We start from the raw sequence: 15,247 nt of genomic DNA, 5'->3' as shown, positions 1-15,247 counted from the left end.
TAATCAGACAACCTGGTGGAGATTCAGGAGTCATCTGTTCTGAACCTGAAATCATTCTAGCACTTCAAAGCTTTTTTATTATTTAACTAGGCAAGTCAATGAAGAACACATTTTTATTTACAATGACGACCCTGGGCCAATTGTGCACCACTCTATGGGACTCCCAATCACAGTCGGATGTGATACAGCCTGGAGGTGATGCCTCTTGCACTGAGATCCAGTGCCTTAGACCACTGTGCCACTTGGGAGCCCAACTGCCTATGTTGTTGTAAAAGTTCAAAGGTTAGGATTCAGCCCAATTAGATATTTGTTATTTTACCTTCATTTAACTAGGCAAGTCAGTTAAGACGGCCTAGGAACAGTGGGTTAACTGCCTGTTCAGGGGCAGAACGACAGATTTGTACCTTGTCAGCTCGGGGGTTTTAACTTGCAACCTTCCGGTTACTAGTCCAACGCTCTAACCACCAGGCTACCCTTATAAAGTTGAAGTCAGAAGTTTACACATCTTAGACAAATACATTTAAACTCAGTTTTTCACAAGTCTTGATGTTTAATACCAGTAAAAATTCCCTGTCTTAGGTCAGTTAAGATCACCATTTTATTTTAAGAATGTGAAATGTCAGAATAATAGTGTATAGAGATTTATTTCAGCTTGTATTTCATTCATCACATTCCCAGACGTTTACATACACTCAATAAGTATTTGGTAGCATAGCCTTTAAATTGTTTAACTTGGGTCAAACGTTTCGGGTTGCCTTCCACGAGCTTCCCCAAGTAAGTTGGGTGAATTTTGGCACATTCCTCCTGACAGAGCTGGTGTAACTGAGGCAGGTTTTTTGGCCTCATTGCTCGCACACGCTTTTTCAGTTCTGCCCACAACATTTCTATGGGATTGAGGTAAGGGATTTGTGATGGCTACTCCAATACCTTGACTTTAAGCCATTTTGCCACAACTTTGGAAGTATGCTTGAGGTCATTGTACATTTGGAAGACCCATTTGCAACCAAGCTTTAACTTCTTGACTGATGTCTTGAGATGTTGCTTCAATATATCCACATAATTTCCCTTCCCTCATGATGCCATCTATTTTGAGAAGTGCACCAGTCCCTCCTGCAGCAAAGCACACCCACAACATGATACTGCCACCCCCGTGTTTCATGGTTGGGATGGTGTTCTTCGGCTTGCAAGCCTCCCCCTTTTTCCTCCAAACATAACGATGGTCATTATGGCTAAACAGTTCTATTTTTGTTTCATCAGACCAGAGGACATTTCTCCAAAAAGTATGATCTTTGTCCCCATGTGCAGTTGCAAACCATAGTCCGGCTTTTTTATGGTGGTTTTGGAGCAGTGGCTTCTTCCTTGCTGAGCGGCCTTTCAGGTTATGTTGTTATAGGACTCATTTTACTGTGGATATAGATACTTTTGTACCAGTTTCCTCCAGCATCTTCACATGGTCCTTTCCTGTTGTTTCGCACCAAAGTACATTCATCTCTAGGAGAACGAGTCTCCTTCCTGAGTGGTATGATGGCTGAGTAGTCCCATGGTGTTTATACTTGCGTACTATTGTTTGTACAGATGAACGTGGTACCTTCATGCATTTGGAAATTGCTCCCAAGGATGTACCAGACTTGTGGAGACCTACAATTTGTTTTCCGAGGTCTTGGCTGATTTATTTTGATTTTCCCATGATGTCAAGCAAAGAGGCACTGAGTTTGAAGGTAGGCCTTGAAATACATCCACAGGTTGTCGTGGAAGATTCAGAATTTGTTGGTAACATATGTAAGATGTTTTATATTCATCAAATGTGTGTAAGTTATTTCTCATCAGAATGGTATTTTTGTATAATACTGTGGCGAGGTTGCAGTTATCTGTTTTATGTCAAGACTAAGTTGCATGGGCCGCAGAGAGGGTCAAAGTGTCATCATGTGTAAACATATCTTTTACTCCCTACCTTTTTCTAGTGGGGAAAGGAGGGTGGCAGTGTCTGGAATCATTCTCATGTTCCCTTTTATCTTAACCTATAGCCTCACTCTCCTCTCCGTGAGCTTGTCCAGGATTGGTTGTATTTAGAATTGGTTGTATCTAAATGACAATTTGATATATGCCTGTTGATATGGAGGATTGGTTTATGGTTCTGGGGTTTGAGTAAGGAGACAAAGCTGAACGATTTATTATGTCTATGCTGTCTGACTATGTGTGTTCTTTGCTATTAAAGGATCTCAGTTGCATTGTAAGAGGGGCTCTCAGAGAATTCACTGAGGGACACTGAATTACCTGAGAGTCACAGGATTGTGATAGAGCTCATATAATTAAAGATATACTTTGATAACTAACTCTGACTTGTGTGTGTGGTTTGCTCCCATGATTTGGTAAATAGAGGAAATTTCCACGACAAGGTACACCTCCAATTGACTCAAATGATGTCAATTAGACTATCAGAAGTTTCTAAAGCTATGACATAATTTCTGGATTTTTCCAATCTGTTTAAAGGCACAGTCAACTTAGTGTATGTAAACTTCTGACCAACTGGAATTGTCATACAGTGAATTCAGTGAAATCATTTGTAAACAATTGACTTGTGTCATGCACAAAGTAGATGTCCTAACCGACTTGCCAAAACTATAGTTTGTTAACAAGAAATTTGTGGAGTGGTTGAAAAACAAGTTAATGACTCCAACCTGTCTTTTACTTAAAGGAGGTTCAATATATATATAAAAAAAGAAGAGGGAGTGAAGAGAGAGGGTGTGAAGAGAGAGGGAGTGAAGAGAGAGGGTGTGAAGAGAGAGGAAGTGAAGAGAAAAGAGTAAAGAGAGAGGAAGAGAGAGAGAGGGTGAAGAGAGAGGGAGTGAAGAGAGGGAGTGAAGAGAGAGGGAGTGAAGAGAGAGGGAGTGAAGAGAGAGGGAGTGAAGAGAGAGGGAGTGAAGAGAGGGGGAGTGAAGAGAGAGGGAGTGAAGAGAGAGGGAGTGAAGAGAGGGGAAGTGAAGAGAGGGTGTAAGATATAAAAATAATAGAGATTGTGAAGAGAGAGGGTTGAAGAGAGAGGGTGTGAAGAGAGAGGGACAGTCATGTGAAGAGAGAGGAGTGAAGAGAGGGGAAGTACATTCTGAAGAGTGAGGGAGTGAAGGTGGGGAGTGAAGAGAATCGAACCCACTAAGAGAGGCGTTAAGAAGCGGGAGTGAAGAGAGAGGGAGTAAGAGACTGAGCTACAGAAGGAGGTTCAATATATATATAAAAAGAAGAGGGAGTGAAGAGAGAGGGAGTGAAGAGAGAGGGAGTGAAGAGAGAGGGAGTGAAGAGAGAGGGTGAAGAGAGAGGGAGTGAAGAGAGAGGAAGTGAAGAGAGAGGAAGTGAAGAGAGAGGGTGTGAAGAGAGAGGGAGTGAAGAGAGGAAGTGAAGAGAGAGGGTGAAGAGAGAGAATGAAGAGAGAGGGAAGAGAGAGGAGAAGAGAGAGAGGGAGTGAAGAGAGAGAAGTGAAGAGAGAGGAAGTGAAGAGAGAGTGAAGAGAGAGGGTGAAGAGAGAGGGAGTGAAGAGAGAGGAGTGAAGAGAGAGGAGTGAAGAGAGAGGAGTGAAGAGAGAGGAGTGAAGAGAGAGGGAAGTGAAGAGAGAGGGTGAAGAGAGAGGGAAGTGAAGAGAGGGAAGAGAGAGGAAGTGAAGAGAGGGGAAGTGAAGAGAGGGGAGTGAAGAGAGAGGGAAGTGAAGAGAGGGTGAAGAGAAGAAGAGAGGGTGTGAAGAGAGGGAGTGAAGAGAGAGGGAGTGAAGAGAGGGGAAGTGAAGAGAGAGGGTGTGAGAGAGGGAGAAGAGAGGGAAGTGAAGAGGGTGTGAAGAGAGGGGAGTGTGAAGAGAGAGGGGGAGTGAAGAGAGGGAGTGAAGGGAAGAGAGAGGGAGAGGGAGTGAAGAGAGAGGGTGAAGAGAGAGGAGTGAAGTGAAGAGAGAGGAAGGAGAGTGAAGAGAGAGGAAGAGAGAGGAAGTGAAGAGAGAGGAAGTGAAGAGAGGGGAAGTGAAGAAGTGAAGAGAGAGGAAGAGTGAAGAGAGAGGGAGTGAAGAGAGAGGAAGGAGAGAGGAGTGAAGAGAGGGAGTGAAGGGAGGGGAGTGAAGAGAGAGGAGGGGAGTGAAGAGAGAGGGAGTGAAGAGAGAGGGGAAGTGAGAGAGGAAGTGAAGAGAGGGAAGTGAAGAGAGAGGAAAGAGAGAGAGAGAGGAGAGGAGGAAGTGAAGAGAGAGGGAAGAGAGGGAAGAGAGAGGGAGTGAAGAGAGAGGAAGTGAAGAGAGAGGGAGTGAAGAGAGAGGAAGTGAAGAGAGAGGGTGAAGAGAGAGGGTGAAGAGAGAGGGAGAGAGAGAGAGGGAGTGAAGAGAGAGGAAGTGAAGAGAGAGGAAGTGAAGAGAGAGGAAGTGAAGAGAGAGGAAGTGAAGAGAGAGAGTGAAGAGAGAGGAGTGAAGAGAGAGGGTGTGAAGAGAGGGTGTGAAGAGAGGGTGTGAAGAGAGAGGAAGTGAAGAGAGAGGGTGAAGAGAGGGTGAAGAGAGAGGGAGTGAAGAGAGAGGGAGTGAAGAGAGAGGAAGTGAAGAGAGGGAAGGAGAGAGGAAGTGAATAGAGAGGACGTGAAGAGAGAGGAAGTGAAGAGAGAGGGTGTGAAGGGAGGGTGTGAAGAGAGGGTGTGAAGAGAGAGGAAGTGAAGAGAGAGGGTGAAGAGAGAGGGTGAAGAGAGAGGGAGTGAAGAGGAAGTGAAGAGAGAGGAAGTGAAGAGAGAGGAAGTGAAGAGAGAGGAAGTGAAGAGAGAGGAAGTGAAGAGAGAGGGTGAAGAGAGAGGGAGTGAAGAGAGAGGGTGAAGAGAGGGGAGAAGACAGTGAACATGTGAGGAACGTTTAAAGTTGTCACTTGATCAATAATCAAGTAAACGTCCACTACGTGTGTTAGACGAGGGATGCAAAACGGAAACATGACGCTAATATATGTAACTTGGTAGAAAACTCTGCAAAAATGTACATAGCCATAATTTTTTTCAGAATTTAAAAATATTTATTCTCATGAAGCTCAGAGTAAATATCCATCTCAAGCTGAAGTACAATGTACAAGTGTTTTACGCTTTAAAATGGTACAAAGCTTTTTTTGTGAGGAAAAATACATACTATACTATTATTCGGTTGGATTCAATGAAATTAGAATTCATGTTCTAAAATAAATTCTAGAGTTCTGAAAGTGATTAAAAAGTAACAATTTACATTTGTAGTAAAAAGAAAAGTCGTTTTATTTAATAGTATAATATGCATGATAGTTATTTTCTGCTTCATGTTTCTGCTATTTTCATAAAGAAATATAACTTCAAAATAGTATGTCTTTTAATGTAATAAAAACAATCAAGACCTGTAATATATATATACAGTATATCACAAAAGTGAGTATACCCCTCACATTTTTGTAAATATTTGAGTATATCTTTTCATGTGACAACACTGAAGAAATGACACTTTGCTACAATGTAAAGTAGTGACTGGACATTTTCACTTAGGGGTGTGCTCACTTTTGTTGCCAGCGGTTTAGACATTAATGGCTGTGTGTTGAGTTATTTTGAGGGTACAGCAAATTTATACTGTTATACAAGCTGTACACTCACTACTTTACATTGTAGCAAAGTGTCATTTCTTCAGTGTTGTCACATGAAAAGATATACTCAAATATTTACAAAAATGTGATATATACTGTATACTTTTGTGATATACTGTATGTATATGCTAATGTTTAAGAGTATTATATGTTTGTAAATGGTACTATTTGTAAATGTGGAGTAAATGCAGGGAGTACAAACCATGCACACTTGTAGAAACAAACCTTTAACTTTAAGTTCTCACTTCAAAAAGACAGTTACAAGTAGCATTTTAAATGTACATAATGCTATCTATTAGCATCAAATGTACTATAGGAATACCACTCCGCTTGGATAAAAAAAAGCTTTAGATAACAGATTATATACACATACCGTACCACCAGTACAGAAACAAGAAAGACAGTCCCTTACGTTTCAGTTAATTAACATCGAAAACACTGTTAAATGTACCAAGGAAATGACACATTCACACAGACAGTATCGCTTAGTGTAACAATCATCAAAATAGTAGTTGTAGAGGGACTCATTTTGAGCCTGCAGACATCCCGTCTGGTGGTCCCTCTTTCCCAGTCCTTCCTCTTGTGAAGGGAACGAAGGAGACATCTTGGTGGACCTCAACTGTGTGTTTCTGACAGTTAGGAGTCTAACTGGATAGAACAGGAGACACGGTCTTCCATCACAACACAGGCGAGTTGGATTGGGGGCAGATGATGGCATGGATTCCAAGGGAAGTTTGTTCATTGTGTGTCTATTGAAGCTAAGGAAGTCTATGTATATAGAAAGTACACTATGGTGTTTTCAATGTAGGGGAACAAGTGTTCAGTCCCTGAGTGTGTATGTGTGTGTGTGTCTAGATGGTCTCCACGTAATTGGCTGGAAAGAGTCCCTGGCGTCCATCTTTAGTGCAGCCCTGCCACCAGGCCTTGTCCACGGTCTCCACCGCACTTATGATGTCACCTGGCTCAAAGGAGATCTCGGATTCATCTTCTGTGAGGAAAGAGAAAGGAAAGTTTAACACTCAGAGAGAATCATAGTGTATGTCTGTGTGTATGTGTAGGTGTGCATGTGTGTCCATGGTTACACTGAGAACTGACCTGCTTGGTAGTCATAGAGAGCTCTTACACACGTCTGAAACAGAGAAAAATAATCATGAATGGCCCCTGTCTGAGGAAAATGTCACAATTCACTATTTTTCCCATTGCAGAGCCCTCGCCTGGTTGTTATCGACATGACATTCATGTTAAATTAGTCAGTGTTTTTCTATCCTAGTCCTGGAGACCCAAAGACCAGCACTAACACACCTTTTATAACTTATCAACTTATCATCGTGTCTTTTTATTAATACAGGGTTGGAACAAAGGTCTGCACACCGTGTGGGTCTCCAGGACCGGGTTTGAAGCCCAGTAGTGAATAGGGTGGCAGGGTACATATGACTGTGTGTTTCCATACCTCTTGACTTTGTGTAACATTCCATACCTCTTGTCCATTCTCTGAAATCTCCTCAACCTCATTCTCTTCAACAAAGTCCTCCTCCTCTTCATCAAAACAAACAGCCAACTCTGGAGTACCTTGGTCCCTTTCAGGTGGACTCATGGATCGCTCTGGAAAAGAGGAACCATGACAGTGGTTGTATTCTGGTTCCCTACCCTACGCTAAGCAAGTGTGTACTTTTCAATCGCCTTCATTGATTTAAAAGCCCACGAGGAAGAGGATTCCTGGAAAAGGATAGGGAATTGCAATGTAGGTATGTCTATTCTTTGTCATCTCATCAACATGAAGGGTTCATTCAGTTTGAGAGCAACTTGGGTAATGTAGGCTAGTGTAGATCCCTCTCACTGGATGAGTGGGGTAACATACCTGTACCATTGTGTTCCACCAACTCCTCCTCATCGGTCACCCCATTGGTGGACGGGACCACAACCTTTTGTGTGATTAGCTGAAGAATAACCTCTGCATCTGAAACATAACATGTCAGTGGTTATATCGTGTCTGTGATGTGTCACACACTTTTTCCACAACCTTCTCATTACATAAAACTCTTATTCTCTTTCAATTGTTGTATTTAGCCTGTTTAAAAAAAATACAAATGATAATAGGACAGGTCTATACGAGATGCAAAAACAACATACACTACCGGTCAAAAGTTTTAGAACACAGACTCATTCAGGGTTTTTCTTTATTTTTTACTATTTCCTACATTGTAGAATAATAGTGAAGACATCAAAACTATGAAATAACACGCATGGAATCATGTAGTAACCAAAAAGTGTTAAACAAACCAAATATATATTTTATATTTGAGATTCTTTAAATAGCCATCCTTTGCCTTGATGACAGCTTTGCACACTCTTGGCATTCTCTCAACCAGCTTCACGAGGTAGTCATCTGGAATGCATTTCAAATGCCTTATAAAAAGTTAATTTGTGGAATTTCTTTCCTTCTTAATGTGTTTTAGCCAATCAGTTGTGTTTTGACAAGTTAGGGGAGTATACAGAGGATGGCCCTATTTGGTAAAAGACCAAGTCCATATTATGGCAAGAACAGCTCAAATAAGCAAAGAGAAACGACAGTCCATCATTATTTTAAGACATGAAGGTCAGTCAATACGGAACATTTCAATAACTTTTTGCAGTCGCAATAACCATCAAGTGCTATGATGAAGCTGGCTCTCATGAGTACCGCCACAGGAATGGAAGAACCAGAGATAACTCTACTGCAGAGGATACGTTTATTAGAGTTACCGGCCTCAGAAATTGCAGCCCAAATAAATGTTTCACAGAGTTCAAGTAACAGACACATCAACATCAACTGTTCAGAGGAGACTGCGTGAATCAGACCTTCATGGTTGAATAGCTCCAAAGAAACCACTACTAAAGGACACCAATAATAATAAGAGACTTGCTTGGGCCAAGAAACACGAGCAATGGACATTAGACCAGTTGAAATTTGTCCTTTAGTCTGATGAGTCCAAATTGGAGATTTTTGGTTCCAAACACCGTGTCTTTGTGAGACGCGGTGTAGGTGAACGGATTTTCTCCGCATGTGTATTTCCCACCGTAAAGCATGGAGGAGGAGGTGTTATGGTGTGGGGGTGCTTTGCTGGTGACACTGTCTGTGATTTTGTTAGAATTCAAGGCACACTTAACCAGCATGGCTACCACAGCATTCTGCAGCGATACACCATCCCATCTGGTTTGGGCTTAGTGGGACTATCATTTTGTTTTTCAACAGGACAATGACCCAACACTATTGGGCTATTTGACCAAGAAGGAGAGTGATGGAGTGCTGCATCAGATGACCTGGCCTCCATAATCACCTGACCTCAACCCAATTGAAATGGTTTAGGATGAATCGGACTGCAGAGTAAAGGAAAAGCATCCAACAAGTGTTCAGCATGTGGGAACTCCTTCAAGACTGTTGGAAAAGCATTCCAAGGACCTCCCGAGTGACGCTGTGCCACTAGAGAGTCTGGGTTTGAGTCCAGGCTCTGTCGCAGCTGGCCGTGACCGGGAGACTCATGGGGTGGCACACAATTGGCCCAGCGTCTTCCGGGTTAAGGGAGGGTTTGGCCGGCAGGGATGTCCTTGGCCATCGCACACTAGCGACTGCTGTGGCGGTCCGGGAGCAGTGCTGCTGACACTAGGTGTACGGTGTTCCCTCCGACACATTGATGCGGCTGGCTTCTGGGTTAAGTGGGCATTGTGTCAAGAAGCAGTGCGGCTTGGTTGGGTCGTGTTTCAGAGGACGCATGGCTCTCGATCTTCGCCTCTCCTGAGTCCGTACTGGGGTTGCAGCAATGAGACTGTAACTACCAAATGGATACCATGAAAAAGGGGTAAAAAATATTTTAAAATAAATAAAAAGAAAAACCATTCCAGGTGAAGCTGGTTGAGAGAATGCCAAGAGTGTGCAAAGCTATCATCAAGGCAAAGTGTAGCTATTTGAAGAATCTCAAATATTATTTATTATTTTTTTGGGTTACGACATGATGATGTGTGTTATTTCATAGTTTTGATGTCTTTACTATTATTCTACATTGTAGAAAATAGTACAAATAAAGAACATCCCTTGAATGAGTAGGTGTGTCCAAACTTTTGACCGGTCGTGTACAAAGTATACCTGTTACTGCTGGCTCCTGCTCCTCTTCTGAAAGCTCGACCAGGAATGGCTCAGCAGAGACCTGGCTGTAATCGGATTGTCCCTTCTCTTGTCCAGCTTCCTTTGCCTCCTCCCCTTCCTCTGCCATAGGCTCCTGTACTGATGTAAGGTCTGAATCCTGTGCTGAGCCCTCCCCTCCCTCCTTCATATTTGGGTTTGGCTCGGTATTCTCAATGCTGGGCTCTGCCTGCCTGGTCTTCCTCTTCATCTTCATCTTCCTCCACCAGTACAACTTGTACAGCTGTGTACTGCTCTGGAAGAGAGATAATTACCAATGTTGTTTTAAGTGCAGCCCTGATAAACTGAGAACCCACTATAACGGTATGAAAGACATCAATGGTCACTCTACAGTAGGCTGTGTGTATGATGGGGAACTACCTGTTGGCTGCAGTGGACTCTCTGGCACAGGGGCAGTAGGAGGCTGTGGTGCTGAGACAGGCTTCAGGGAAACTAGGGGATAGGGGAAGCACTCAGGCTGGGACTGGGGCCGGAACTGGGCCTGGAGCTGGTTCTCTAGAGGGGAGGTGAGGGACATGTTGGCGAGGAGGCCTGGAGAGGCTGGGATGGCAGAGGGCTGGGTTTGGAGCGGAGACTGGAGGCTGGGTGATGGGAGAGTAGCCTGGGCTGAGACAGGTGGGGATGAGTGGAGGGCCGATTTCGGAGGGGACACCAGGGGCGCGCGAGGGCTCTGGGGAGAGCTGATTGGGCGGAAGATGGGGCTGGGCGGGGACATGGTGCGGTGGAAGGGGGAGGTTGGGAAGCGGGAGACCAATGTGGGACTGCGGGGGGAAGTGGGGATGGGGCTGTCCGATTTCCCAAAGTTGAATGCTGTGTCAGTCAAGCTGCGCTGGTACCGCCTTAATGGAGGTTTGACTGTGTGGAGAGAGAGGGGAGGGAAGAAAGACCAACATGAAGAAATACACTACAACCAGGCAGATAATGGTTGTTAAGGTTCAGGCACGATTGTCTGTTACTGGCTTCATAATCACACATTGCATAGAGCCACTTCTTGGTTTGTCAACACTCACACACACGACTTACCTGTGCGGGGGGAGCCGGGGCTGGATGGGCTATGGGATGATACTGATGACAGCTGTCTGAAAAACTCTCTGGGGTTCATGGAGCGCTGTGATACCAGCATCGCTGCCTCCTACAGATAGGAGGAGGAATCACACCATGCTTTACTGAATGATGTAAAGAAAACTACAGGTCTCAATAGTCAAGAGCTGCCTCCTCTACTCCTTCCTCTCCATTCCTTCCCTTCATCTGCGCCGGCTTGACAGAAGCAGACAGGTTCCTATAAAAAGCCATATTCCTTTGCCCTATCCTGTGTTTTCAGATCTGTGCAGATGAAGGACAGCAGACTTGGAAGCCATTTCAGAGCATTGGGATACATCGTATGCAAGAGGTACAACAGGTAAGGAAGTAGTATGTTTAGAGAAGAGTATGATGGGAGTTTATATGGAGAAGAGAGGTCAGTATGAGAGACTCACTGCTGCTTTCTCAATGGACTCGCTGCGTCTGAAGCGAAATCTCATGTCCTCCTCATGCTCTCTCTCCTGCAGCTCCTGCCACACCCCAACAGAGGTCAGAATTCAGACACAAGAGTTCAGACACACTTCAGTAGCCCAATAACTTCCTCACTAATTGGTTATTTCTCTCACCCATCTAGATTTCTCCTGTTTCCTCACTTCTGCCTCCAGCTGGACCTGCATTCTCCTGAGAGATACAGAGATGTCAGAGACCTTATAGGTCTTAGGTAGCCTTTCCAATTACGAGGACACATTCAATACCTGACATGGCCACAAGAGGATACCCTTGAGTCAGAGATCGTTTGAGTCTTGAGTCAGTGTGTGTGTGTGTGTCCTAGTCCTGACCTCTGCTCTTCGATCATCTGTAGTTTCTTGTTCATCTTCCTCTCCCTCTCGTCAGCCTCTTTCTGTTCCTTCAAAACTCTTTCTTTCTCCCAACGTCGTCTGTCCTCCACTGCACGCTTCCTCTCCTCTTCCTTCCTCCGCTCCTCCTCACGCTGAGAGAGAGAGAGATGGAACACAATAGATGAAGACTTAATAACAGTTGATAATGTGAATGTTAAAGATGTGATGTGAACATTGAAGGTAAATACTAAGTCTGTTACATTGATGGATTACTAGAAAAACTGTCTAAGCTATGAGGGTAACTTTTTTACATTTTAATTCATCTTTGTTTAACTAGGCAAGTCAGTTAAGAACAAATTCTTATTTACAATGACGGCCTAGGAACAGTGGGTTAACTGGTCTAGGAACAGTGGGTTAACTGGTCTAGGAACAGTGGGTTAACTGGTCTAGGAACAGTGGGTTAACTGGTCTAGGAACAGTGGGTTAACTGGTCTAGGAACAGGGGGTTAACTGCCTTGTGCTGAACAACAGATTTTTACCTTGTAAGCTCAGGTATTCGATCTAGCAACCTTTCAGTTACTGGCCCAAAGCTCTAACCACTACCTGCTAGCTGTGGGTAGCTGTGACTGTGTGCCTGTGTAAACTACCTCTGCACGTGCCCAGAAGGAGTCTCTGTTGGCGCGGCTCATCTCCATGGCAGCGTTAGTCTTTCTGTAGTTTGTGCCCTGTCAACAGAGAGATACAAACGCAGAGGAAAGAGTGTTAATGGAGAACAACACTGTTTGAACACACAGTTTGTAACTTAGACTATTGACAAGGAGCCTTGGGTGTTTTTAACTCGTGATTGATTTATTAAAAAAGTAAACATACAGTAAGTACAATTTATGACAAGAGATTAAAACAGAGAATCTGAATGTGTGGCACAGTTCCAGGATGTGTCCAGGTGTTAGCACCCCCTCTTGTGGATAGAGATGGTATTGCAAGGGGACCACTCACCACTGTCTCCTTGTCCTTGGACCGACTGCTTCTTCTGACATGCGCTGTCGGGGAGCAGACTTTATTGAGCTCAGCACCTATCTTCTCCTCTGTCACATCCTCCTTACTCTCAGCACTGATAAACACATAGGCCTCCTGAGAGAGCGAAAGCGAGTGTGTGTGTGAGTACAGTGGGGAGCTGCTACACAGGCATCTGATGTAAAGTCTATAATGCACTAGTGACAGGTTGGTTGCTGTATGTTCATATCTGCCCCAGACAGTGCTCTGATGAACAAGCTTGTTCTGAAACATGTCAGCATGAAAGATTATTGAAGGGAAACAAGTTGCAGTCCTGAACATTGTTTGACATTCCAAGCGAGGATAACCATCAGCTGAAAATTGGTCTGCACACTACAGCTGTGCCCCAGACTCTTTGCATGATGTCCCTTGAACCTTTCCTGAACTTTCCGGACTAAATAATGGCATTTTTATTGGCTGCTACAGTATCAAAATGTGTGAAACTACATCGCTCAGATAGAATTCTACTCCGGCATTCCAAATGAGAGAAAGTGATATTTTCCCACCTTTTTCATTTACCCCCTGACATCATATGTACACACACACACACACACATGCACATACAAACACTCTGAAGTAGTTCTATGAAAGCTTTTCCCCCCAGTGGTTTCCTCTTGGCTGTGGACTTAGTTGTGTAACAGCTTTTGACTTCCGGCGCCGACTGAGATGGCCGCCTCGCTTCGCGTTCCTAGGAAACTATGCAGTTTTTTGTTTTTTTACGTGTTATTTCTTACATTAGTACCCCAGGTCATCTTAGGTTTCATTACATACAGTCGAGAAGAACTACTGAATATAAGATCAGCGTCAACTCACCATCAGTACGACCAAGAATATGTTTTCCGCGACGCGGATCCTGTGTTCTGCCTTACAAACAGGACAACGGAATGGATCGCATGCAGCGACCCAAGGAAACGACTCCGAAAAAGAGGGAAACGCGGCGGTGTTCTGGTCAGACTCCGAAAAAGGGCACATCGCGCACCACTTCCCAGTATTCTTCTTGCCAATGTCCAGTCTCTCGACAACAAGGTTGATGAAATCCGAGCAAGGGTGGCATTCCAGAGGGACATCAGAGACTGCAACGTTCTCTGCTTTACGGAGACATGGCTTACTGGGAAAACGCTATCCAGGGCGGTGCAGCCAACGGGTTTCTCCACGCATCGCGCCGACAGAAACAAACATCTATCTGGTAAGAAGAGTGGAGGGGGCGTATGCCTCATGACTAACGGGACATGGTGTGATGAAGGAAACATACAGGAACTCAAATCCTTCTGTTCACCTGATTTAGAATTCCTCACAATCAAATGTAGACCGCATTATCTTCCAAGAGAATTCTCTTCGATTATAATCACAGCCGTATATATCCCCCCCCCAACAGACACATCGATGGCTCTGAACGAACTTTATTTAACCACGCTGAGGTCTGTCCAACGCTGGTCAGACCAAGCTGACTCCACACTCCAAGACTGCTTCCATCACGTGGACTGGGACATGTTTCGTATTGCGTCAGATGGGAATATTGACGAATACGCTGATTCGGTGTGCGAGTTCATTAGAACGTGCGTCGAAGATGTCGTTCCCATAGCAACGATAAAAACATTCCCTAACCAGAAACCGTGGATTGATGGCAGCATTCGCGTGAAACTGAAAGCGCGAACCACTGCTTTTAATCAGGGCAAGGTGTCTGGCAACATGACTGAATACAAACAGTGCAGCTATTCCCTCCGTAAGGCTATCAAACAAGCTAAGCGTCAGTACAGAGACAAAGTGGAATCTCAATTCAATGGCTCAGACACAAGAGGCATGTGGCAGGGTCTACAGTCAATCACGGACTACAAGATGAAATCCAGCCCAGTCACGGACCAGGATGTCTTGCTCCCAGGCAGACTAAATAACTTTTTGCCCGCTTTGAGGACAATACAGTGCCACTGACACGGCCTGCAACGGAAACATGCAGTCTCTCCTTCACTGCAGCCGAGGTGAGTAAGACATTTAAACGTGTTAACCCTCGCAAGGCTGCAGGCCCAGACGGCATCCCCAGCCGCGCCCTCCGAGCATGCGCAGTTCCGTCATCATGAAGTGCTTTGAGAGACTAGTCAAGGACCATATCACCTCCACCCTACCTGACACCTAGACCCACTCCAATTTGCTTACCGCCCAAATAGGTCCACAGACGATGCAATCTCAACCACACTGCACACTGCCCTAACCCACCTGGACAAGAGGAATACCTATGTGAGAATGCTGTTCATCGACTACAGCTCGGCATTCAACACCATAGTACCCTCCAAGCTCGTCATCAAGCTCGAGACCCTGGGTCTCGACCCCGCCCTGTGCAACTGGGTACTGGACTTCCTGACGGGCCGCCCCCAGGTGGTGAGGGTAGGCAACAACATCTCCTCCCCGCTGATCCTCAACACGGGGGCCCCACAAGGGTGCGTTCTGAGCCCTCTCCTGTACTCCCTGTTCACCCACGACTGCGTGGCCACGCACGCCTCCAACTCAATCATCAAGTTTGCGGACGACACAACAGTGGTAGGCTTGATTACAACAACGACGAGACG

General features: G+C 44.8%; 1 protein-coding gene across 1 annotated transcript in view; it reads right to left on the bottom strand.

Annotated features, from left to right (window-relative positions):
* Window positions 1-9,778: 9,778 nt before the first annotated feature.
* si:dkey-40c11.2 (drebrin) overlaps window positions 9,779-15,247 on the bottom strand; it is a 48,765-nt gene continuing 43,296 nt past the window's right edge. The window contains exons 5-12 of the mRNA XM_046348018.1: window positions 12,630-12,764; window positions 12,281-12,358; window positions 11,634-11,785; window positions 11,421-11,475; window positions 11,250-11,324; window positions 10,798-10,906; window positions 10,135-10,629; window positions 9,779-10,009 (exon numbers count right to left, since the gene is read on the bottom strand). Coding sequence (XP_046203974.1) covers window positions 9,927-10,009; window positions 10,135-10,629; window positions 10,798-10,906; window positions 11,250-11,324; window positions 11,421-11,475; window positions 11,634-11,785; window positions 12,281-12,358; window positions 12,630-12,764 — 1,182 coding nt within the window. The 3' untranslated portion in view covers window positions 9,779-9,926. The remainder of the gene's footprint in view (window positions 10,010-10,134; window positions 10,630-10,797; window positions 10,907-11,249; window positions 11,325-11,420; window positions 11,476-11,633; window positions 11,786-12,280; window positions 12,359-12,629; window positions 12,765-15,247) is intronic.

The sequence above is a fragment of the Oncorhynchus gorbuscha genome, linkage group LG04 (assembly GCF_021184085.1).
Source record: "Oncorhynchus gorbuscha isolate QuinsamMale2020 ecotype Even-year linkage group LG04, OgorEven_v1.0, whole genome shotgun sequence".
In the NCBI taxonomy this organism is placed as follows: domain Eukaryota; kingdom Metazoa; phylum Chordata; class Actinopteri; order Salmoniformes; family Salmonidae; genus Oncorhynchus; species Oncorhynchus gorbuscha.
The sequence above is the reverse complement of the archived record's forward strand: the minus strand, read 5'-3'. Positions and strand labels throughout refer to the sequence as shown.